Source organism: Cryptomeria japonica, chromosome 7 (genome assembly GCF_030272615.1).
Source record: "Cryptomeria japonica chromosome 7, Sugi_1.0, whole genome shotgun sequence".
Taxonomy (NCBI): domain Eukaryota; kingdom Viridiplantae; phylum Streptophyta; class Pinopsida; order Cupressales; family Cupressaceae; genus Cryptomeria; species Cryptomeria japonica.
Window position 1 is genome coordinate 616926899 of NC_081411.1, and position 24520 is coordinate 616951418.

Below are 24520 nucleotides of genomic sequence, written 5' to 3' on the forward strand. Positions count from 1 at the left end.
TTGGTATGATGCTATTCAGTTTGTTCCTTCTGTACTCTGCTAGTGCCTCAAATTTGTTTATGAAAATGAGGTGGTCACTATCCCATGTCATGGATACCAACCCATCTCCAAGCTTTGCCATTTTTGCATTGATTCTTTCATTACAAAGTCTTCAATTCCTCCATTTACATTGATCAGAAGGATTGTATTCTAGCCAACAACTCTGCTCAAGCCATTTGTCCTTTCGAGCCTAAGATGCTACTCAAGGCCTTGACATCTATCTATTTGCGTCTAGCATGCCTAACCTTGTTGTACCACCTCCTCTTTATACCACATCCTTTTTCCACTATCCACTATAATTTCCAATTCAAGTGATTTCAGTTTATGCCATTCTCTTAAAGCATTTTACTTTATGTATTTACTTTAGCATATTATATCACTTAGTACAATGAACCTGATAAAGTTGGGTGCAAAATGGTCAGAAATTTCCTACTTTACAACTACCACTCTATGTAATGCTCTCATTCTAGTGTCCATTCCCATAGCATGTTTAGGTTTCATTTTAGCTGTTTTCTTATCCTTTATCTCAGTAATACAAATGCAAAGCAATCCTATTTACATTTCTGATTATACTTATGCATTTCTGCAAGCATGTCCCTATTAAGATGGCAATGCATTTGAAATTGTGTCACTGAGTTTTGAACTGTAGAAGAATGTTTGATTAAGCTGACTCCTATGGAGTTTTTCTTTTCAAAACCACTCCTATACGTTTTAGCGAAATTCTAATGGATTTTACACTCTATTGATGATTTCCTTCTACTCTTCTAAATTATCATGATCATTCCTTATCATCTCTTAGCTTTTGCATGCTTGCACCTTCTTGCTGTCTCTACATTTTTATGCTCACTGTTGGATTTGTCTGGAAGCTTCAAACAACATGCTATTGGAATCCATTTTGGAGACCTAAGCCCCATAGTCTAGCTCTATGATTGCCTCTTCTTAGTGTTACCATTTTCCTTTCTTGTAGCTTCATCTATTCTAGTGTCTTTGTAGTTCTCACAAATTTATTTAAGTCTTAAACTTTTTCCCCTGGTGCCATGAGAACTTAAAACTAAATCTGTAGTTGCACCCTATAGCCCCTTGGCATCTCTATTACTTCCTCTTTGCTTATTTCCATTCCATACACTGAAACAATCACACATTGTAAAAATCTCATAGGTTTTACAACATTTGCAATTTTATTTACTCACCTAGCATATAGTACACTAGGCTAAGTTTACACGCCCCAATTTCTTCAATTGACTGGCAAACAGAGGCCTGATTGAGCCAAGCCCCCAAGCAATCCCACCAATTTTCTCTCTCCCAAGCTACAAGTTCAAGCTGATTTTCTCTACACAGAAATGTTGGATTCCAAATATGCAAAATCAATAGACTTTTGCAGGCCATCATGTAACTTTCTTCAGAATTTGGCAGTCCTAATCAAAGGATATGACTGTGCTTCTAACATCAGTACCACAAACTGGACACCACCACAATCATAATGAAATTTGTCCATTCACCATTTCTCTACTCTCCGAGCATTTTCATTTTCTGCCCTGGATAGTACTACAACCAAGCATCTTATTCAGCCTTGAATAAAGAATTCTTTTTTCATTGTCTTGTCTTTTCAGCAGTGTCTTTTCTGTAAAGCTATGCTTTAGAATTTTGTTTAAAGAAAAACATAGCAATCTTTGGGCAAAAAACCTCATAGAGTAGTTTTTGAATCTTTTAATTGGTGCATTAGAAAGGTTAAATTTTATCTTCCCGATCTCTTTTAGAGGACTTAAATAATTCAAACACTACCTTACAATCGGGAGCATTATACTTGCTTAGCCATTGAAAGGATAATACTAACATCTGCAGTTAAGAGCTTTTTTGACTGGATCATTTTTAAATAGTTGTGCATATAATTTGAACTTACAGCCAATTTGTATTGACAGCAGGCTTTGACAGTGTTCGTTTAGAAAATGGAAAACAAAGCTTTGACCATTTCCTAAAGATGACATGTTTTTTATTACTTCATATTACCACTTAATGCTTGAAGTATAAATCCATTTGCTCCAACAAAGCAATTCAAAATATGTTCTTAGCAGAAATGAAGGATGTGGAATGATGAAGGCAGATTTTACTGATTTAAAGCAATAAGACTTTTTTAAACTTGTTGATGTAAATGAGAATCAGGTCTATTAGTAATTATGGAGGTGATCCACATTAGTTTACACATTATTTGCAATAGTACTTTTGAAAACAGGTCAATATCAATTTAGCCAAAAATTTTAAAACATATCATGAGACGTATCTCAAACATGTTTGACTGAAATTAGTTTTTAAAAATGGCATGATATCAGCATATTTACATATTTTATGAGAAGATTGCTTAATAGAAATCTAATGCTTCCGCAAGTTCGGGAGGGTTTGCTTTATGCTCTAACTTACATGATACACCTCAATAATTTGAGTTTGAATTTAAATGCAAAGTTATAAAACTAGAGCGGGGGCTTCTATTATTATAATCACAATATGCAAAATGATTTTTGCTAATAAATGAGAAATCTGCAAGGAATATAAGTTCTTATGGTCATTTACATGCATATCTTGGAAGAGAACATGGACTCAATCTTATTAAGCTTCATCTGCTTTTTGCCTATGTCAGTAGGAACACTGAACTGGAGACATTGCCACCAACAAATCAACCAAATGGAAAGGGTACGAAGAGGTCAAGAAGAGTAGCACAAAGGCTGGCTTCAGAGGAACCTCCAGCTCCACCACTGAAGCTCCCAAGATTAAATCTTGTCCTTACTCGGAAGGAAATCCAGGAAGACTGGTTACAAATGACAGGCCACAAGTACACAGGAAAACCAAAGAAATCAACTCTTATCCAGAAGGTTCGCTACCTGGCTATTTAAACATTCTGTTTATATGTTAATAGACTGTCAGGGATAAATCTTTGTTGGCACAAAAAATTCTAGAAAGTCCACTCATAATGAAATTGTTGCTGCAGGGCCTAGGACTTTGTACAGCTTTGACTTGTCCATCATCTATTGAATACCTCAACGAACCTCATTGTAAGAATAGTAATCAATATTTTGTGAACTTGTTTTCATGGGTTTTACATAACATACACAAATTCAACCATCTTTAACTAACCTGAAAATGCCTTTATTTTTTCTTTTTCTTTTGCTTTGGTTCAGCCACATCTCTGTGATGCCGACACAACCTACTAGAGAAAATGCAAATAAAATAAAAAATATATGTGGTCAAGATAGGGTTTCTATGATACTAAAGTTTGTTAAGTCTCAGGTTAGCTCTTCCTCAGGAAGTGAGCGAGCATGACATCTTCAGTAAGTAAATCAAAATTATAAGGACAAAATTTAAAACTACTTTGGAAGATGAAAATATCCTATTAAAGGAATTAGCATGGACTAGTTGCAGATGACATGACTGCTATTTATATTCTCTTGTTCATGAGAACATAGTTTTGATTGAGGTTGCTAGAATATGTTTAGGATTCTGTCCTGTTTTTATGGTTGAGGTAGATGAAAGGTTAATTCTCATAATACATAAATACGTACATGTATACCAGTGTGTATACTATACATACACATGCACACATATGCACGCACATACACATGCACCCAGATTGTGCGTATATCTATGAACCCAAGATGAAGCACATGCAAGCAGTTCCTTAAAACTGAATAATCTGGCTTGAGATGTTATACCAAATCCCTTTCTTTGGTTGCTTAGAATAACATTATCAATAAAGTCTACAGTACATATGAACTGAAGTTGAAATATAGTCTTTATACCATTGATATTAAAAATGACAATCTACTTCTTTAGATACACCAGCAATAGCAACACTTGTGAATGAGTTGGGTAGATTTATGACTGTCAAGACATAATTGTTAGTGCTTGGTAATGTGTTGAAATAAAATTCGGGCATACTTATTATTATTAAGGTGTGGGTATAACCTAATATGGGACTAACAAGTTGCCAAGTTATCATTAAAAGTACATAGATTGATTTTCATGTAACAAAGCAACAACAAAATTCAAATATAAATGACAGATCTGATACAAAGAACTAAATGAATGAAGACATTTATACTAGTTTGTTTGATTTTAAACCATATGAAATGAATCCACAACCATGGAATTTATGTTAAAGATTGTAAGCTTCTACAATCCATAAAATTGAGAAACAAATTTTTGGGGAAAATCTTGTATTATTTAAATCAATCTGTTGGGCATTGCTTTGTGATGTATCATCACAATGAACTATTTGGAGCATGCTGTATGTGGCTATCTTAAACATCTCTTGTAGTCACTTTTCCAAAGTACATGGTAAGTATGATCATATAACATATTGCCTTGAATCAAGTAGGCATTAACTGATATAGAAATAATGAATAACCCCTTAAAAACCTTGTTCATAGCATGCTTCAATCATAGCTAGACAAGACTGCTGTATAACAAATACTTCATCAGTTAAGTAACGGCTATGATAGAGATCAAGTATCAATCATCAAGGCTTTGTAGTTTGTACATAACAATATCATCATTTTGGTGACAGAGGATTGCCTTTCAATCCAAGTAGACACAAGTGCCTCATACATGTCCTTGTTCCTTAACTATATATATCTCATGATGTCAAAACTTTTGACAATAAACCATAGGTACCAAGCAGTGTTACCCGGAAACGTTTACCGGCCTTAAGGCACCCGTTTCGGAAACGGAAACTGTTTCGGGGACTTGGGGACGGCCGGAAACATTTCCAAGCCGTCCTTGATCCCCGAAAATTTTCGGAAACCGTCTTGGAAATTTGGAAACAGTCAACTATTATTCCAGGGACCGTTGACCATCCCTGGGATAGAAGGGGCCGCCCAAGCCGTCCCGGGGACAGGGAGCCGTTTCCAGTGCTAAGGGCAATTAAAAAACAATTTTTTTTATAAAAAAATCAGTGTTCCATGGGCGTTCGGGACGGGGGGACGGGGGGACGAGGGGGACGCGTCTCGGGGACGGGGGGACCAAGGGCCTAAATTTGGGGACGGCGGGGGGACGGCGGCGGGGGGGTGGCGGGGTGGTCGTGCTCATATATATACATATAGTACTTGAAAAACTAGTTTTGAAAAGATGTATAACAGTATAACAGTATAAGAATTAGATTTCAAATGAAACTATAGGAAATACCAAGATTACTTAGATTAGTGATACGTAACTAATTGCTAATTGCTAAAACTAAAAGTAAATAAAATTTGACAAATGAAATTGTCAAATTGGAGATTTCTCATTTCTATCATATGAATATCGAAAAAGGAAAACGAAAAATATGAATATCTGATGCCATTGCAAAGTCTATAATAATAAAGATGATTACATGATTCATCATTACAATGAGTAGCCAAATACAAATACGTGTAGCAATAGCATTACAAAAGAGACGAGTCAAATACAAAATGACAAACTGAAAAGTGAAAACTCAAACTGTAGCTAATGGAGGCCTCTAATCATCTGCAAACTCCTCCTCACTGGAACTGCTGGACTCTTGAGGATCAAGGTCCCTCAAGCTCACACCAACTAGCCCTGCATCTGAAGTGGTAGGATCATCCTCATCAATCTGTGAAGGCTCCTCTGGCTCTACATCCCATCGTGCCGCTGGACTCTCCTTGTACATAAGTGTCTTGCGGTCAATGAGATGCAAAGCACTGTGTACAGCCACAAGCTTCTCTGCTCTCTTAGAGGTAAGTCTGTTCCTCTTAAGAGAGTGGATGAAGCTATATGTAGACTGAAAGATCCCTGATGAATCTCTTTTACCAATCTGCTGTAATTTTTATTTATTTAAATTGATTTTTCCTGCTTATTAATATTTTCTTTCAGAAATAGACAGAAGTTGCAGAAGGGTTGAATTCTTTTTGTATTTTGATGATTTTTCAACAAGTAAATAATGAAGTACAAGTACGTGAACAAAGTATTGAAAATGAAGTTCATATACAGCCAAAACAAATTCGATTCAAGGCAGATTTCTGAATATAAAATCAAATATTTGACCAGATGAAGATTTCCAATAATTTCAGGAAGATTACAATCAGGAATAATTCCAACCTGGATGCTGAAAGAGTAACATAACTAGGAATGAAGTTGTGGCAAGATTCCAGCCCTCCAAGTGCTGCACGTGGGAAGGAAAGTGGCTGCCAGGTACAGCCGTACGGCTGCCAAGTACACCCAACTGGTTAGAAACCCCAAACCCCACGCTGAACTCTGTCAGAATTGTTGAACCTCCAGAAAGAATGCCGTACAATCTCCAAGATGCTAATAGCTGCAAACAAATCCAAACCACTGTATTGGGGGCTACGTCCCAAACAGGCAAGGCATTGGGGTTGGCGTCCCAGATGCTGAAAAGCTCTTCCAGAGCCAAATCTCAAATCCAAGATGTAAAATGTGTAAAAGATAATCATAGAATGAAGCTCCCATCCCCTTATAACCCCTCTCAATTGCAAATCGAACCCTAATTGTCTCCAAGTGGCGTGGTCTAGTGGAAATGTTATAATTTCTTATTTTAAAGTGGTCATGTTACTAGAAAATGATCTTTTTCCCCATAGACAGAAATCCGCTCACTGAATTGCCCTGAGACCAAAGAGAAAGATTTAAAGAATTTCAAGATCTTTCCAACGAGCTATCACACAATAGGATGCGCATCCAGATGAGACCAAAAATCCCCTTATTACTCCAAAATGGCTAACAACTTAGCCTTATTTAATTATTAAACGCTAACTTAGGAAATATTAAAAATATAACCCAAATAGCCACAAAATGCCCAACTGACATTACAAACCCTAAAATCATCCTGTCACCTGTCTGTGACTGAAGTCGGAAATCAAGGATTCACTGGTAGTCTCATCCCTAAAATCTAGGGATGTTCCTAAAATTTAGGAAACAAGCCCAATCTCTTTGAAACTGAAACCATCTAAAAGGTCATGAATAACCTCACGACTGGCAACTGTCACGACCTCCTAAAATTTAGGGATACCCCCTAAAATCTAGGAACTGCTCCAAACTGGCTCCAAACTGCCTGTAAAGCCAAAATCCAATCACTATATGCACTGAATGAGTCCCAATCAACCTCTGCTAGCCTACGAGACTCCAATGATAGGCCAACTCCTCCGTCTCCGATGTCCACTCTAGAAAGGGGACATGACAAGCCTCCCCTCTCGGAGTTGCTTGCCCACAAGCAACTGAAACACCAATCCTCCACCATCCCAAATAAGATGTAAACAAATCATTGCATGTAACTGCTGCTCATCTCTGATATAAACAACATGCAATGCCCCGGTTTGGAATGGCTCCTCAAAATGCTGAAGCACCTGTGCTGTCAAATCAACACTGTCTGAGTCCCAGAGCGAAGCATAGCTCCCGCTGAATACCTCAAGTGAGCAATGGAAAACTATATCATCTCCATAGATCAAATATCCATAAATGCCAAGACCACTAGTGTGTCTGTGATCACCAACATGCATAACATCCGTCATAATATCCAATGAATGCCAATCCATGGAAGACCCTCTGTGATCTGACCCCATCTGACACAAGTGACACACAACTGCCACACACTGCTGCTGATGTGCCGGAAGATCTAATGCCAACTCACTAGACAATATATAATACTGACTAAAATCATCACTGTCCAAGCTGGCATCTAAAAATATGTAATCACCAACTAGCAATGAAACAATCACCCTGTCTAGAGAATCAGGTGAAATTGCCACATCAACTGGCTCAAAGTACTCACTAGGAGTAACATCACATAACTCATCCACGCCAGCTATCTGATGACAATCAACCTGTGGATCAACTGTCGTCCCACTCTGCTCGATAAACTGAGATGGATAGTGGGTAAACTCCAGCTCCATCCTCGTGATATTCCGAACATACCGTCCACGTGTCAACAACCATTGTACACCCACGACTACATCTATACATCTGAAGTGAAGCAACCCATGTAGGATCCACGAAAGGAAGGTACTACACATGTCTATACCATGATCCCACACAAACCACCTGTAGGACATAAACTGCTCCTGCTGCTCTCCTCTGATATAAGTGCCATATAATCTTAATAGCTGGAGCAACATACTATAATCCCTATAAGACGCTGTATCAAATGAATCAACACCTGGATCCCAAATAAAACTAAATCCACATCCATCTGTCATGAAGAGACAATGATAGTAAGAGGCATCCTCAATACCGTGTCTCTCTATAGCCACTGTGAAACCATAAATACCACCAATCTTCAATGTTGAAATGGACCCATCAATAAGACAATTTCCAACAAGCAAAGTGTGATGGAAACCTCTCCAAAACCTTTGATCAGCGGCTGCAACTTGCCCAATTTCTCCACAAGTTAGTATGTCTTCATTGGAGGATGCGAAATAAATATATTGTTTAGCCATGCACCAAATATAGTCTCTTACACGCTGATCTTCATAGCCCACTATCACATCTAAGAAAACTGAGTCACCCATTAATAAGTACATCGCTGCCCTATCATATGAAAGAGGTGACAAGTCCACAAATGAATAGTAGATGTTTTTGTTCTGCAACATGGATAAACCTTCAGTGGCTGGTCCACTATGAATGCCACCTAACAACTCATAAACTTCACACCTAGTCTTCCCAACTTGAATGTTCTCAATGCAAGGTTTCAAATTTGACTCATTAGATGAAGGAAAATTGCTGATCAAACTCAGAAAATCAAACTGATTTCTATTTCCATTCAATATATCTTCTCTGTCCTTTTCTTCCCTTGGAAGAAATAAAGATCTAATGGATGATTCTCTTTGTATCCTTGCGTCATCTAACCGATTGTGATGCTCTTTGACTCTTTGGAGGTGGTGTCTTGCTTGGGCAGCAAGCGTTTTTGCTTGGGCAGCTCTATGTAACCAATCTTCGTTCAACTTTTGGCAATGTTTTATATCAGCTGCCCCAAAGTACACAAAATCAGACTTATGGTGAGTTGTATTATTTGCATCAGCATAACCCATGCTTGTACCATAAGCACCCGCAAATGTAGAATGCAAATCTCTATTCTCTTCATGACCAAAGGCTGTCATATCTTGAGGAAGATAAGTTACGTCACTGCTGTTATGGACTTCAGAATTATGATCATACTGTGGTGACAAATCTTTGGATTTACTACACACCATTAAATTTCGACTTTCCTCATGGTCTTCCCAATTGAGAAGAGGAAGTAGTGTGACAAATGAATCCAAACTTACGCTGTCCATTTCAACCTCATGTTCTTCATCAATTGCTGATTCAAAATCAGTCTTTGGGCAATCTGAAAACTCATCAAACCTCTCATGAATGTCTTGTGTATTGCTTGAAGTTACAAACTCTTCCTTCACATCTTCCACCAAAAATGATGGGACAGCGTTGTAACCAACCAAAGAGGCACCAATTGGATCTACATGTCTCTCAAAATCTTCAAATAGTTTCCTACCAATCTCACTGGTAAACATCATATCTGCTCCTCTTCCTTTGCTTCCCTTGCTCTCAATTGACTCTTGTTTTGTTCTTGGTTGATGACGTGGACTTGAAAACATCAAGTCATCTTCAACTGGTACACCCATGAATTGTGTGAAGGAAAGGTGGTCACGTATCTTTTTAGGAAGAGAGCAATACTTATCATAGTTGTTCATAACTATATCATTGAATGTCTTGGCAGGAGACCTTCTCCTTGTACTTGTTGAAGGAGTTGTACCCTTAGACTGTCTGGAACTCCTTGAAGGTGTTTGTTCAAATTCTTTGTACCCTTAGACTGTCTGGAACTCCTTGAAGGTGTTTGTTCAAATTCTTTCCTTGCTTGTTTATTTCTAAACAACCCTGTCATGATGTCCAATTTGATTTTCAACCAAACTAAACTCAAATCTGAATTAGAACTCTTGATCTTCACCCAACAGGCTGGCAAGATCAAAGCTCTGATACCACTGAAAGATCCCTGATGAATCTCTTTTACCAATCTGCTGTAATTTTTATTTATTTAAATTGATTTTTCCTGCTTATTAATATTTTCTTTCAGAAATAGACAGAAGTTGCAGAAGGGTTGAATTCTTTTTGTATTTTGATGATTTTTCAACAAGTAAATAATGAAGTACAAGTACGTGAACAAAGTATTGAAAATGAAGTTCATATACAGCCAAAACAAATTCGATTCAAGGCAGATTTCTGAATATAAAATCAAATATTTGACCAGATGAAGATTTCCAATAATTTCAGGAAGATTACAATCAGGAATAATTCCAACCTGGATGCTGAAAGAGTAACATAACTAGGAATGAAGTTGTGGCAAGATTCCAGCCCTCCAAGTGCTGCACGTGGGAAGGAAAGTGGCTGCCAGGTACAGCCGTACGGCTGCCAAGTACACCCAACTGGTTAGAAACCCCAAACCCCACGCTGAACTCTGTCAGAATTGCTGAACCTCCAGAAAGAATGCCGTACAATCTCCAAGATGCTAATAGCTGCAAACAAATCCAAACCACTGTATTGGGGGCTACGTCCCAAACAGGCAAGGCATTGGGGTTGGCGTCCCAGATGCTGAAAAGCTCTTCCAGAGCCAAATCTCAAATCCAAGATGTAAAATGTGTAAAAGATAATCATAGAATGAAGCTCCCATCCCCTTATAACCCCTCTCAATTGCAAATCGAACCCTAATTGTCTCCAAGTGGCGTGGTCTAGTGGAAATGTTATAATTTCTTATTTTAAAGTGGTCATGTTACTAGAAAATGATCTTTTTCCCCATAGACAGAAATCCGCTCACTGAATTGCCCTGAGACCAAAGAGAAAGATTTAAAGAATTTCAAGATCTTTCCAACGAGCTATCACACAATAGGATGCGCATCCAGATGAGACCAAAAATCCCCTTATTACTCCAAAATGGCTAACAACTTAGCCTTATTTAATTATTAAACGCTAACTTAGGAAATATTAAAAATATAACCCAAATAGCCACAAAATGCCCAACTGACATTACAAACCCTAAAATCATCCTGTCACCTGTCTGTGACTGAAGTCGGAAATCAAGGATTCACTGGTAGTCTCATCCCTAAAATCTAGGGATGTTCCTAAAATTTAGGAAACAAGCCCAATCTCTTTGAAACTGAAACCATCTAAAAGGTCATGAATAACCTCACGACTGGCAACTGTCACGACCTCCTAAAATTTAGGGATACCCCCTAAAATCTAGGAACTGCTCCAAACTGGCTCCAAACTGCCTGTAAAGCCAAAATCCAATCACTATATGCACTGAATGAGTCCCAATCAACCTCTGCTAGCCTACGAGACTCCAATGATAGGCCAACTCCTCCGTCTCCGATGTCCACTCTAGAAAGGGGACATGACATAGACCAGTTCCTCTCAGCAGCTGAAGAACTGGAAACCTGGGATAGCAGACGGATGGCTAGAGTGGTGGTCAAAGATTTCGGGCCATGACATTTCCACCACAAAAGTGGGTCCTCCTGTGCCATAATGTCTATATCAATCTTTGCTGCATCTGAATAACCTCTAAGAGTGGCAAATCTTCCCCACTCAGTGCGCATTGTGCCGGCATCTCTGGAATCAAACATCTTCTCTATGCACCTAAAGAAACCTGCCTTCACCTCATCATCCTCAATCGGTGTCGTTCTACCCGGTCTAGCCTTGTACCACTTAGGATTCAAGGCAAAGGCAGCCATATGCAAAGGAGTGTTCAACTTGTCCCATCTACTCTGAATGATAGGCCGGATTTGCTCATTGTAGAATGCTAGAGAGGGGTCCTTCACTCGCACAGCAGCCCTCATCTGGCCAAGCATAGAGTCAATGCACTCATACACCTCTCCAAGGTTAGGTGCATCCCCATCCCCATATCTGATCACCTGGAATACTGGAGAAATGATGGAGACAATGTATTTCGCATCAGTCCAAAACACATCACTCTTCACTATCTCCTTCACCCTTCTCCCCTGCTCTGTCTTGGCCTCAGCCCACCTATTCCACTCATTAGTCATAACCATGAGTTGCAATGCCTCTTGCAACTCAATCATTCTCTCCAAGAGAATGAAATAGGATGCATATCTAGTCTCAACTGGTTTCAAGAACTCCTTCTTCGCGAAGGTCCTGAAGAGTGCATGTGAAATGTGGTGGTTGCAGATAAACATCTGCACATCTCTCGCATCGGTGACCACTCCTCTAATCCAGTCAATCTTCCCCATGTCCTTGAGTGCATTGTTCATGGCATGCACACAACATGGGGTCCACCAAATGTGTCTATAGGCTGCCTCAACGAGTCTCCCTGCTGCTCTACACACATAGGCTGCATCTGTCACTACTTGGACCACATTTTGTGGCCCAACCTCCTCAATAGCCTCCCTGAGGACCTGAAACTGGAAATCAACATCTTTACGATGCCCTGTACAATCAGCTGCTCTAAGGAAGTATGGGCCCTCTGCACATGTGACCATGACGTTGATGAGTGGACGATGGCTAATGTTCGTCCACCCATCCATAACTATGCTGCACCCCGATGCCACCCAACATGCCTTCATCTTCTCCATCAAAATATTGATCTTGGAATAGCTTTTATCCAAGATCGAGGTCCTCATTTTCGTCTCCCCTGGTGGCACATAAGATGGTCCTCCCTTGGCCACCATATCTATCATCTTCCTATAATAAGGAGACCGTGAAACATGAAATGGAATGCCATTGGCAAAGAAGAAATTGCCAATGGATTCATCTATCTCATCTCTCAGCTGCACATTAAACATATCAGCAATGGGGTTGCTCTGTGGTGTATGCAACTTACGTTTCCCAGCCTTGGCAGCAGTAGAAGTGGAAGTAGATGGAGATCCAAACATCATTCCTCCCGCCTGCGAAGCATGATAAGTATGTGGCACTGGCACATTCTGGCTGTCGTGAAGTGATGCCCTAGCAGACAAAGTAGTAGGCATTGAAATATTTGTGTCATCTGGAACCCCCCAAAGCCTGTTAAACTCAATTCTGTAATGTATATTTTTGGGTTCCTCCAAAAACTTACAATGTTTCACGCCTTTTCCTCTCCAAAATAGAAAGTGTGCATTCACCCTGCTAATGCTACCGAACCATTCTCTGTCACAAATATTGCACTTCCACTTCCTTGTTCCCCCACTTGAATGTGATGCAGTGCCTTGTACTGATATTTGTGAAGCAAATTGTTTTAGAGGAGACTTAGGATCAAAATGACCCCTAGCATATGGTGCCAACAACTCTGAAGGGCAACCTGTACTAGCTGCTGCACTTGCCATAGAACTAGATTGGGCTTCAGGATCAGCCCCATGGTCACCCCCCTCATTTTCAGGTTCAAATTCTGAATCATTCTCACTATGAGAATGGATTTCCATGTTATCTTCACTCGTGCCTTGGGAGCTCATTGTGAAATTTTCAAATTGACACTGCATTTCACAAAATAAAAATAAAAATAAAAATAAAATCAGCCTTGTTTAACAATATATTTTTAAATTTTTTTCCTATTCATCTCAAAATGAGATTTGATGTTGAATCTTGAGGGCAAAATGATGAATCATTTTGCCCTCAAGATTCAACATCAAATCTCATTTTGAGTCTTAAGATGAATAGGGAAAAAAAATTAAAAAAACCAAAAATGACATAGAACAATGAAAATCAGAAAGTAAAACAAAAAAAAAACAAGAAGAAGTTGAAAAACCCTACCTTGTGCTTGAAAAATCTCTCCAAAATGTAGAAGAATCTTCTTCTTCCTCTTCTTCTTGCTTCTTCTAGCTCCTATCACGCTTGTAGTCACTTTTCTCACCCCTTCAATCAATCTTCTTCAAGCTGTTCCTCCTCTTCAAGCTGCTGGAAAAATAATCAGTTTTGCATAATGAGAGTGAAATCCAAACTAAACATGTTTTTGTGTTGTTTTGGGGGGTAGGGTGGGGCCCACGTCCAATTAGGGTTACCCCTTAACCCCCCCCAAAAAGCACATGTCATAAAAACTTAAAAAAAAATGAAAAATGCGCTTTTAATCCCGTGGGAACGCGGGAGACGCCTGGGCGTCCCCCTGTCCCTCGAGAGACGCCTGGACGTCTCTTGAGGGACAGGGAGACGCCCAGGCGTCTCCCACGGAGACGCCCAGACGTCCCCCAGGAGACGCCCAGACGTCTCCCCGTCCCGGCGGAGTTTGGGTGGCGGTGGCGGGACGGCAGGGGACGTCGCGTCCCCGTCCCCGCGTCCCCGAGACGTCTCTGACGGGGGGACGCGCCCAAAAATGGGGGGGACGCGTCCCCGTGGTTCACTGAAAAAAATAAAAAATATTATTTTTCAGTTTTGAAAGCAATTAATTTTCTTTTAGAAAATCCGGATCCCTGATCGCAGTGAGTAAAGTTTTTCTGATTTTTAAAAATTAATCGTTGTAAATTATTATAATATTTACTATTTATTAATAATTAATAAATTATTAATTTAATAATTATTATAATAAAAAATTTGAACTCTTATTTGATTAATTTGATCATGATGCTATCCTATGTTCTTAATCTTATTCAATGATGATTCGATTTGATTCGTTTGATGCTATATTCTTTGTTCTATGATGATTTGATGAATGATTATTGATTCAATGATATTAGAATTAGAATCAAGACTCTAATTTATAAATGTTATAATGTTGCTATGATTAAATTTCAGATATATATATAGCCGTCCCCTGCCGTCCCTTGTTCCAAGGAAAAAAACGTCCCGGAAACCCATTTCCCCGTCCCCCCGTCCCGGAAACTCGGGGCAACATAGGTACCAAGAGATGGGGATGGATATTGGTACTAGTTTGGAAGACAAGGATGAGTTCAATACACACCATTTTCAAAAATGTTCAAACAATGTAAAATACTTTAATGCAAAAAAAAACACTAACAGTTTATAGTATTGAAATAGGTATCAACAAAAGCAAAGATAAATTATATTGATATTTGATAATCATCATGATATAAAAAATTATTTTAAACTATAGTCACCTGGAGATGGCAGGCAAACTAGGAGGGAGATGCCATTATTTTTGAAAACATGGTATGGGGGTCCTTGCAGATGACTGTATTTTACAAGAATTGATTAAACTTCAATGCATATACACTTGTTAAACCTAGTTATTGTTTATTTTTGTATTCTTACCTCTTTGGGAGTTAAGGAGGAAATATTCTACCACACAAAAAACTTGTAAATTCTTATCTAAAAAAATAGAAAATTACAAATCTATTAGTGTATTTGTTTAGTTCTTTTAGCTTTTGTCAACCGCATATCAGTACTTGAAGAAAATTCAGTTTAATCAGCCAATTGACATTTTATGTGGGCATTCATGCCTAGAATTAAGTATGCTTCATGCTGGATTCTTTAATTTTTCCTGATTTTTTTAAAACTGCCAAAATTATTTGAGATAAGACTACAATTAATACAATCCTGTGGCTCACAGTTGTAAAGATCAATTTGAAATAAAAAGTCCTTTGCATATGAATGCCAAAGTTGAATTATAAATAACTTATTTGATTTGATTCTGAAAAATATCTTTATCAAATTCTATAAATTAAAGTTGCATGGAGATGGATACGGATACAGTATTGGATACGGATATGGCCATTTTTAAGACCCCCAATATGGATACGACTGGATACGACATTCATAAAAAACACATACACATATATTCAACACAATTTTCTAAGTTATTAGAGGATATTTTCATTATTTCAAAAGCAATATAGACACATAATTGCTATATAAATAATTATAAGTTGATTTAACAATTTACAATATGCAAAAATGGTAGAGTTGCATTGGAAGATAATGCAAAAAAATGGGTCGCTGAAACAGAAAAACATTTCATTTGTCTTTCTCATTTGGTGTAGGTCTTGTTTATACCATTTAAAAAAAAAAACTGCATTAATGAAGTTTTTAAATTTAGGAAGATTTACATCAAATTTTAAAAAACTCAAATCACACAGTATCCAGCATGATTGTCAAATCAAGGTTTTTTGGGCATGTGTGGGCATAGTATCGGATGTGTATCCAGGCCGTATCGGATACATATCCATATCAAATACTGGGATACGCGTGCCCAAGGAGGGACAAAAGAGTATCTAGCTACTCTGCTATAAATTCTAGCATGAGAACACAGAAGCTCCACAATGAAATTGCAATACCTAGATGGAGGAACATTGTCTTTCGCTATGATCTTAATCATCAATTCAATCAGTGGCAGGATATCAATAACAATTTCTAGACTATATGCCACAATGCAGGGAGTGAGATTGTTGATGAGAAAACCTTCTTGTTCATCTTCTTCTATGCTCCAATCCAAAATATACTTCTTTAATGTGCCCAGCAATCTCAAAAACTCGGTGCCATAAAAGAATTTGAATAACTACTTCATTACTTATTTGAGTACTAGGGAATCCTCAATCCGCTCCTCCCCATCTCGCTCTCCCTCTCCTCTGCCATTGTCACTCTCCATAGTTTCTACACTGTAAAAATGGTTTACAGACTTGCTAAGATATAATTTATATGATTTAGAAGCACATTGCATGCATGATGGCTAACATTCCAATGATTATGGAGGTAGCACAGCCCACCTCCAAGGATTGATAAAGAAAGGCATTCATTGAACAAATTTCCAATCATGTTATCTTAGCAATGAAGTCATCTCTTGCTGTTTTCCAGTTTTGATTTAGAAAGCACATTGCATGCATGACAGCTAACATTCTAATGATTATGAAGGTAACACTGCCCACCTCCAAGGATTGATAATGAAAGGCATTCATTGAACAAATTTCAAACATGTTATCTTAGCAATGAAGTCATCTCTTGCAGTTTTCCAGTTTCCAAGTCATCTCTGACAAGCAATTACAATAATCAGTTACAAATCCGAACACTTTACTTGTATGCTTTGAGGCAGTCTTTACATCCTTTTAGAACGTCCTCTTGTGAACAAAACCCTTTTCATTTGATTTAAAATTAGAACCCACTTGTATCATTGGTTCCGCAAAAAGAGCATGGGGATCTCCCTTAGGTTTGTGGCTAAGGTTTGGGCATTCCATGTGTAAAGCAATATGTTTAGTTTAGTTTGACGCTAACACAGCTAACAATGTGTTGGCCACAATTGTATTTAGTGATTGTCAACAAGCTAAAAGAACTTAACAGCAACCCGGATACTGCCTTGGAGATAAGGAATTACAGAATAGATAATGTTAAAAGATTGAGAAATTCATTGACCACTCCTTGTCAATACTTGCCAATGGATTTGTTAAAAATATTTGTTTAAACATATTACACAAAATTATAATTTGCAATCCGCATAATTTTTACACCTCCTTAAGTTGCAATTGCTAGTTTATACAATATAAATGAGAAACTTCTATAGGAAGTTAACAAATTTTCAAGGGATACCTATAGGAGACGTATAGAGATGCAACAAATCTTCATATGAATTCTCCTAATGTCTGGATATGTTCTTGTATGAGTCTCCTGGTAACTACACAATTAACCAATTAACTAGCTAGTAGGTGTTGAGATAAATCACATCAACTATCAATATTTCAATTGCTTGATTATAATTTATCATCACGATATTGGATTCTAAGCCTCTTCAACCTGTACTTTTGCACTATGGCTCTTTTCTACTTCACTTTGCTATTGTGAGACATACAATGTGCACCAAATTATATGGTGAGCCCCTATGCCTCACACCATCCTAATAGCACTTGATGTGAGAATCACTTACAACATAAAGGCCTTGCTTTTAGCATGACTCTAGTTATAGCTAGTTGAATCCACTTTCATACTTAACAATCACTCAACTAACTTGAACCTCTACACTAGGGCCATTGTCTACTTGATTAGACCATTTCAAGGGATTCCATTTGGAACAACAGTCCTATAAAGAGATATTAGGCTTCACATAATCAATAGTTGACATTATCATACATAAATGGACATAAAATTATCCATAAAGAAATCAAGTCTTCTTATGGAACAATTCATGGCTTGTCAATGTTATATTATTTTGACTCTCCGCGTCAAGGATTTCATATTAGCGCTCATGATTGTTATGTGCATTTAGGAATAAGTATTCAAATCCAAATGTTGATTACCATAATATATGTTGATCATATTTCCTTTACACATCACTTTAAGGTGCATAAATTGAGCAAATGTAAATTAGTTAATTTGAAGTTATGCTATGTACATGTACAAGCAAACTTTGAAAACTTATCCTACATTTCAATCATTAGTGATATGCATACTTAATGCATTGCCTGTATTTACTCATTACAAATGTGCACTTAACATTAGTCGATAAGACCATCCTTCTAGAACCACATATGCTTTAGATGACATCAATAATTCCTTATAATTGCTGGTGTCATCATTTCAACACAAAATTCAATCAATAATATGTTTTTGGTGACGGGAATACTCTCACACTCCAGCCAATATAGCTACTTAAAAGTTGCTACACATCTAGTTTGGATATAGAACAATGAAACCCAAGGATGGATCCCCGACCCTTTTTCAGGTGTAGAGCTGTTCCAAGGATGTGGGGACACCTAGGAAATGCCCTTGCATCATCCCCTAACCTCACTCACGCAAAACGTTTCTAAAATGGCCAAGAACTAGGTAGGAAATGTTGGGGATGTTAAATGATGTCCTCTAAATATCCAGGGGACAAATGACCCTCCTTTAATTTACCTCGTCTATTAAAAAAATTAAAAATAATGATTGCATCTCTTTTCTTCAATAGGCAATGAGAAGAAATCAGCAGTAGCAAACATAAGGTGGCAATGAAGATGATCTGGAAAGCCATTGTTGATGAGGTGGAAGAAACCCCACTCTCTACATTCCTTTTCCACCTCTACAGAGGTCTTTTCCAACTCTATAACAGGGATTTTGCATTATCATGAAGAAAAGAAGAGAAACGCTTGGGAGGATGCTCTTCTCTTTTAACAAAACTCACTTCTAACTTAATACCTTCACTATTTTTTACCATCCCCGCTTCTATTGTCACTACTTTCTTATTTCACCATTGCCGTGCTTTGTTTTCTTTCTTTTTATATAAAAGTGGGGGTAATGTAGGTTTTACATACACTTAACTTAGACAAGGCATGTATACATTGAACGGGAGCATATCCTCAGGAGGTGATGTAAAATGTGACACTTAATCATTTGTCAATTGCATTGGAATTGCACCATTGATTCCTTGGACAAGTGATTCAATTAAAATTGCCTTTCATTTCATGAGCTTGCCAAATTGATAGATTATCTATATTTTAAAATTTAAATATTGCAACATTATCTAATTTACAATATAGTTTCATTATTTTTAACTTATTAATTAGATTTAGTCATCTAGTTTTTTATTAAGGTTAAACCAAGTTTTGAAGGAACCCCAAAACTTTTTACGATAGAAACCCACTGACACAAAAGTCAGCCAACAGAAATACTGTAGTCAAGCTGCCTCCTTACAACAGCTACCACACAAAAATAGTCCAACTCAAGGTGAATAAAGGACAATACCAAACAAAACAGAGGAGTACGCTCTATGCAACACCACATCCCTGCCTAACAGAATGCTCACCCAATGCATGTTTAGTAGAAACTAAAATATTGTTAGGAAGACCTCTCTTCCTCCTTTGGACGATAGTCCAGGACACAGCACTTTCCAAATCCTCACTTGCTAATTTTTTACTTTCCCCTTCTTATTTTTTGAAAATTTAAATGATTACACATTTATTTATTTTTTAATTTATATCTCAACCCATGAATTCTCAATTCAGCTCTAATGATTCACAACATGGTTATGTAAATGCATATGGTGAATGCTTTATCATATAAAAAAAGGCCTCATGTTATGTGTTGTTTCTGAAACACGTTCGCCCATTTCTTGCCATCCCCTTCCGAGAAACCTGGTGGAACTTAGATACAGAAAGAACATCTCTTAGAAAATTGCATTGATATTGTCTTTAGATTAAATGCAGGGTAAAATGGTTTCCTTGCCACGTGCACTCTAAGGACATATTTCATGATTTGGCTCTTGTTTTGTCTGCTAGTCTAGTAGCTGCTTCATCAGTAGAGTTTAATTGTGTGGCCACAGCTTTAAGTCCTTACCGAAATATAATTAATTTAATATTCTCATCACTGACATTATTTTTCAAGTCTACCATACTTGAGAGTACTTCAACAATCAAAATGTTCTATCTTCTTTATGGCTCATTTTGATATGGATTGTCATTCTCTGATAGTGTTGGATTGTTAAATTTTTAGGAAACTTATATTACAATACACGACAGGTCTAGTTTGTTAAGGATGTGTCTATTTTTTCTACCTATGTGTATAGAATATTCTTTCATTCAACAAAACGTCGCATTTATTTCCTCAAAATTCTGGACTATATGCATTTTTACTCTTGCTTTTCCTACACGGTACCAGAGTACGGGCTTATAATGCAAACTTTATTTGGATTCTATCCAGTTTCAGTGAGCCAGTTACTTATAGGGAAATTTGTTAGTGTTGGTGCCAAGAAACTGACTGGGAAGAAAACCCATTGTTTGTCCACATTGATCAATGTTTTGGTGTCAGATATTTTCTGTGAAGTTGTGTATTGCAAAGAGGTTTGATATCTACAGAGAATTAGTTTTGTTGCATGAGGAAAGAGTAACAGTGATATATAACATTGTGAGTCATAATTTCGAACCCAAAGTTATTCCTTTTTAGAGGAATTTGGGAAGTCTGAGTTTATAAAAACTCAGAGATCAAACAACAATGGATTTGATGCCTTTTGGAGTGAGAACCACACCTTTGAATGTCACACCCTGTATTTTAAAATGGGCAGTTCTCAAACACTGAATTCTAGCAAGACAGTTATTTTTATTGTGAAGGGCCACCTGTCTACACATGGAGTTGGTCATTGGTTGCTGGTGCATGCTCTTCCTTTTACATGGGTCTGGAGGGATACCTTTAAGTCTTATCACCTCTTTTGCAGGAGGTGGTCTGTAACACCTTAGGCCAAGCAAATTGTCTAGAATGGAAATGATGAAGCCCTCTTATCTTCCAACGCCATGTGTTAAATAGGGAACCATTGACATAAGCATCTCTTAACTTGATTTCCAAGAAAGATTGTTAGCCGTAGACCCGTTCTTGCTGATTATGGAATCATGCTACATATAGCAACCTTCTAATTATGGAGTTGTGTTAATTCTTCAAAAAGCTTTATGCTTGTTCTTGTCACCTCTATTGTGGGATGTGGTCTGTAACACATTAGGCCAAGCAAATGGTATAGAATGGAAATGATTAAGCCCTTTTATCTTCCAATTCATTGTGTCAAGTATGGAAACATTTGACATAAGTGTCTCTTAACTTGATTTTCAAGAAGGATTGTTGGCTGTAGACCCATTCTTGCTGATTATGGTTCTAATTACGGAATCGTGTTAACTGGAAAAACTTCCAATTCAAATACATTGTCAACGTAGAAACATGTCAAATTGTAGCATCCTGCCAAGTATAGCAAGCTGCCAGTTATAATACCTTGATAATTATGGGAACCTTCCTATTAAATATATTATTTTTGTAATTATAAAATTTGACTTTGAAATGGGCGAACACATAATTCTCAATAGCTGCTCTGTTCTTAGGACTTCACTCGTAATCTTAATGCCAGTCCTAGTGTCTAGTTTATCTTTACCAACTTGAACTCCACTCCAATCGTCACATGGAATACTGCATTTGAAATTGATGAATTGAAGAGACTTAATAAATACTATTTATGTCAATCTTCTGTAAATGCTGCTTAGCCAGATTTTGGCTTTGGTGTCTGCTCGTTTTTTAAGATACATAGAAAATATCAAGAATAAAATCTCCAAGGTTGTGGAAAATCGAAAGAGCCAAGCATGGTTACCCTAGATAGTAATTCTGGTCATTGCCTGGAATGTTTCTTTTCTCTTCCTATGTTTTCCACTCTTCTGAAACATTGCATCCTTTTATGTAGGATGGATATTTCAGTCTTTTCAACAAAGATTTAGCAGTTTCCTCAACCTACATTTTGCATTTGTGTGTTATGTTTCAGGATGATGGACGATTCCAAGGAGCTGTAATATCAAGAAAATTTGATGAAGTTCTCAGTCCCGTTGTAACTGAATGCACTTTCAAGTCCCATCGACCTACTTTGGTCACTTGGAAGTTGATAGACTGTATTTCTTTATTTCTTTCAGTCACTGGAATTTGTAATCTATAAATGCTTCGGAGCTTAAGGAATACTAACAATGGATTCGACTGATATGCCAAAATTTGCAGAGTCAATGAATACAATTGATTGACCTGAGCATTCTGAAAACACCAGTCATTGTCATGCACTAGTAAGTTTTGAGTGCAGAGTTAAGCATCCTAATGCCATTTAATCTTGACAACCATCTGACTATACTTTGAGTCCCACCGACAGACTTTGGGCACTTCTGGACAATAGCATAACTTCTTTCTTTCTCTCATTAACTGAAATTTCTATTCTACTTTGAGCTTCAGGAGTACTGATGATGAGTACAAAACTATATGCCATGAATATAACTAGTTGAACCAAACATCATAAACACATACCAAGTCATTGCCATGCACTTATTAAAGTTCTGAGTGCAAAATTGGAACATTTTAATGCTATTTAGTCTTGGGGAGTTACCAAGTGTACTTTCGAGCCCTATTGACCAGCGTTGGTCACTTGTGAAAATTAATTTAATTTCATTCAGGAAAAATAATTTTTCAATATTAATGCTTTGAGATTCAGGAAATTCTGACGACGGATAAAAGGATGCAATGAATACAACTATTGAACCAAACGTCATTAATGTGTTCTGATTTAATGCCATGCACTTGTTTCAAGAGCTGAACATTTCAAGGTTATTTAGTAACTAACTTTAGGGATTAAAATGGAGGTACTACGTTAATCTCGGGGATTAAAATGGAGGTATCCAAATCACAAGTCTCTCAATTATTATAGAAATGGAATGTTGATAAATTAATAGAACAGGTATGTAATAGCTTCATCTTTCCAACACTGAAAGAACTTTGGTATGGAAGGTTAAAAATTGGTGTAATTCCGTTGAGTTGTGGAGTTCTAAAGTAGGGATGTAAATGTGAATTGCAGTGAGAACCTAACCGTTGGATACTTGCAAATATAGGTTGGGAATTTACATTTGCATAACTATAGAAAGTTTAAATTGGAACCTTGTAAATTTAGTAGCTAGTGAAATGGTTTGAATAGCCAAGAAAGCTGTGCATGCTTGGATAGTATGTATTACACAAGTTTGATTTAGTATGCATTTTGGTCTTCCTTCTTTGGTCTTCCTTATGTTGGGAATTTATATTTGCATAACTATAGAAAGTTTAAATTGGAACCTTGTAAATTTAGTAGCTAGTGAAATGGTTTGAATAGCCAAGAAAGCTGTGCATGCTTGGATAGTATGTATTGCACAAGTTTGATTTAGTATGCATTTTGGTCTTCCTTCTTTGGTCTTCCTTATGTTTTATGGTCCTACCAATGAATGCATTCTTTGTTTTCTAATACAAATTCATGGATATTGTAGTTATATGTTAAATAGTACCTGCCCATATCTGAGGAGATGCTGAAGAGATGCATTGCTTATAAATATAAATTGTTGGCTAAATTGTATATGGATGATGTGAAATTGAGTGGCATGGACAGTCCTAGTTTTCACTACAACAAATCTCAAGGGAAGTAAAGATTTCTATGGAACTTGTAAGTGTTAGTCTAGAATCTTGGATGTTATCATTGTACTATCAATTTTTGCATTTCATAGGTCCACAGAAGAGTTGTTCTATAGCTCACTCACAATAAGTAGGTGGTGGCACCAATAGCAATCAATAAGTGGGTGATGGGTTGATGTGGTTTCCAATGGTCGAGTAGGCCGCCCTGGCTTGGCTGATGGATGCTCTGCCCAATTTGCCTTTCTGCACCATTACTAATGGGGTTTACAGTATATGGTTTCTGGTAGACATGGTTACAAGCAGATATCTGGATTCTAATACCTAAATCCAAAATTTGTCTAGACTTCATCTTGTAGAATGTGCCAAACAAGAGCTATATTGCATCTCCCTTGAGAGCTCAAACAGTTCTTTTTCCTGGAACATATCGTTGTATGATTGTAGGGAGAAACTTGTTGCTGCTTGTCTGAGATCAACTCGATCCTTCAACATGGTTATTTCAAAATTAACATTTTGAGTGCTCATTGAAAATGAAGTTTAGGATAAATGACAAAGTTGGTTAAGTTCATATCTTGCTTGGCTTAATTTTTTAAGTTCTTAATTTTCAAGGTACTAATGTAAATAGTATTTGCAATTTCCAACTTAGTAGTTTCCAAATTGTTTTACAATTGAACTTCTTTTTATAACTTATGACATATTGTGCATAGCTTTGGTAATGAAATGAATG

At 37.4% G+C, this 24520-nt stretch overlaps 1 protein-coding gene across 9 annotated transcripts in view; it reads left to right on the top strand.

The window, feature by feature from the left end:
- LOC131035832 (uncharacterized) overlaps window positions 1-24226 on the top strand; it is a 41560-nt gene extending 17334 nt beyond the window's left edge. For 7 of the 9 annotated variants that reach the window (XM_057967560.2, XM_057967565.2, XM_057967562.2 and 4 more), the window contains 3 exons: window positions 2672-2903; window positions 3020-3083; window positions 23655-24217. In XM_057967560.2, coding sequence (XP_057823543.1) covers window positions 2672-2903; window positions 3020-3083; window positions 23655-23665 — 307 coding nt within the window. In that variant the 3' untranslated portion in view covers window positions 23666-24217. Of the gene's footprint in view, window positions 1-2671; window positions 2904-3019; window positions 3084-22147; window positions 22667-23654 lie in introns of those variants that run through there. The other 2 variants (XM_057967566.2, XM_057967567.2) reach the window with 2 other exon arrangements.
- Window positions 24227-24520: the final 294 nt, after the last annotated feature.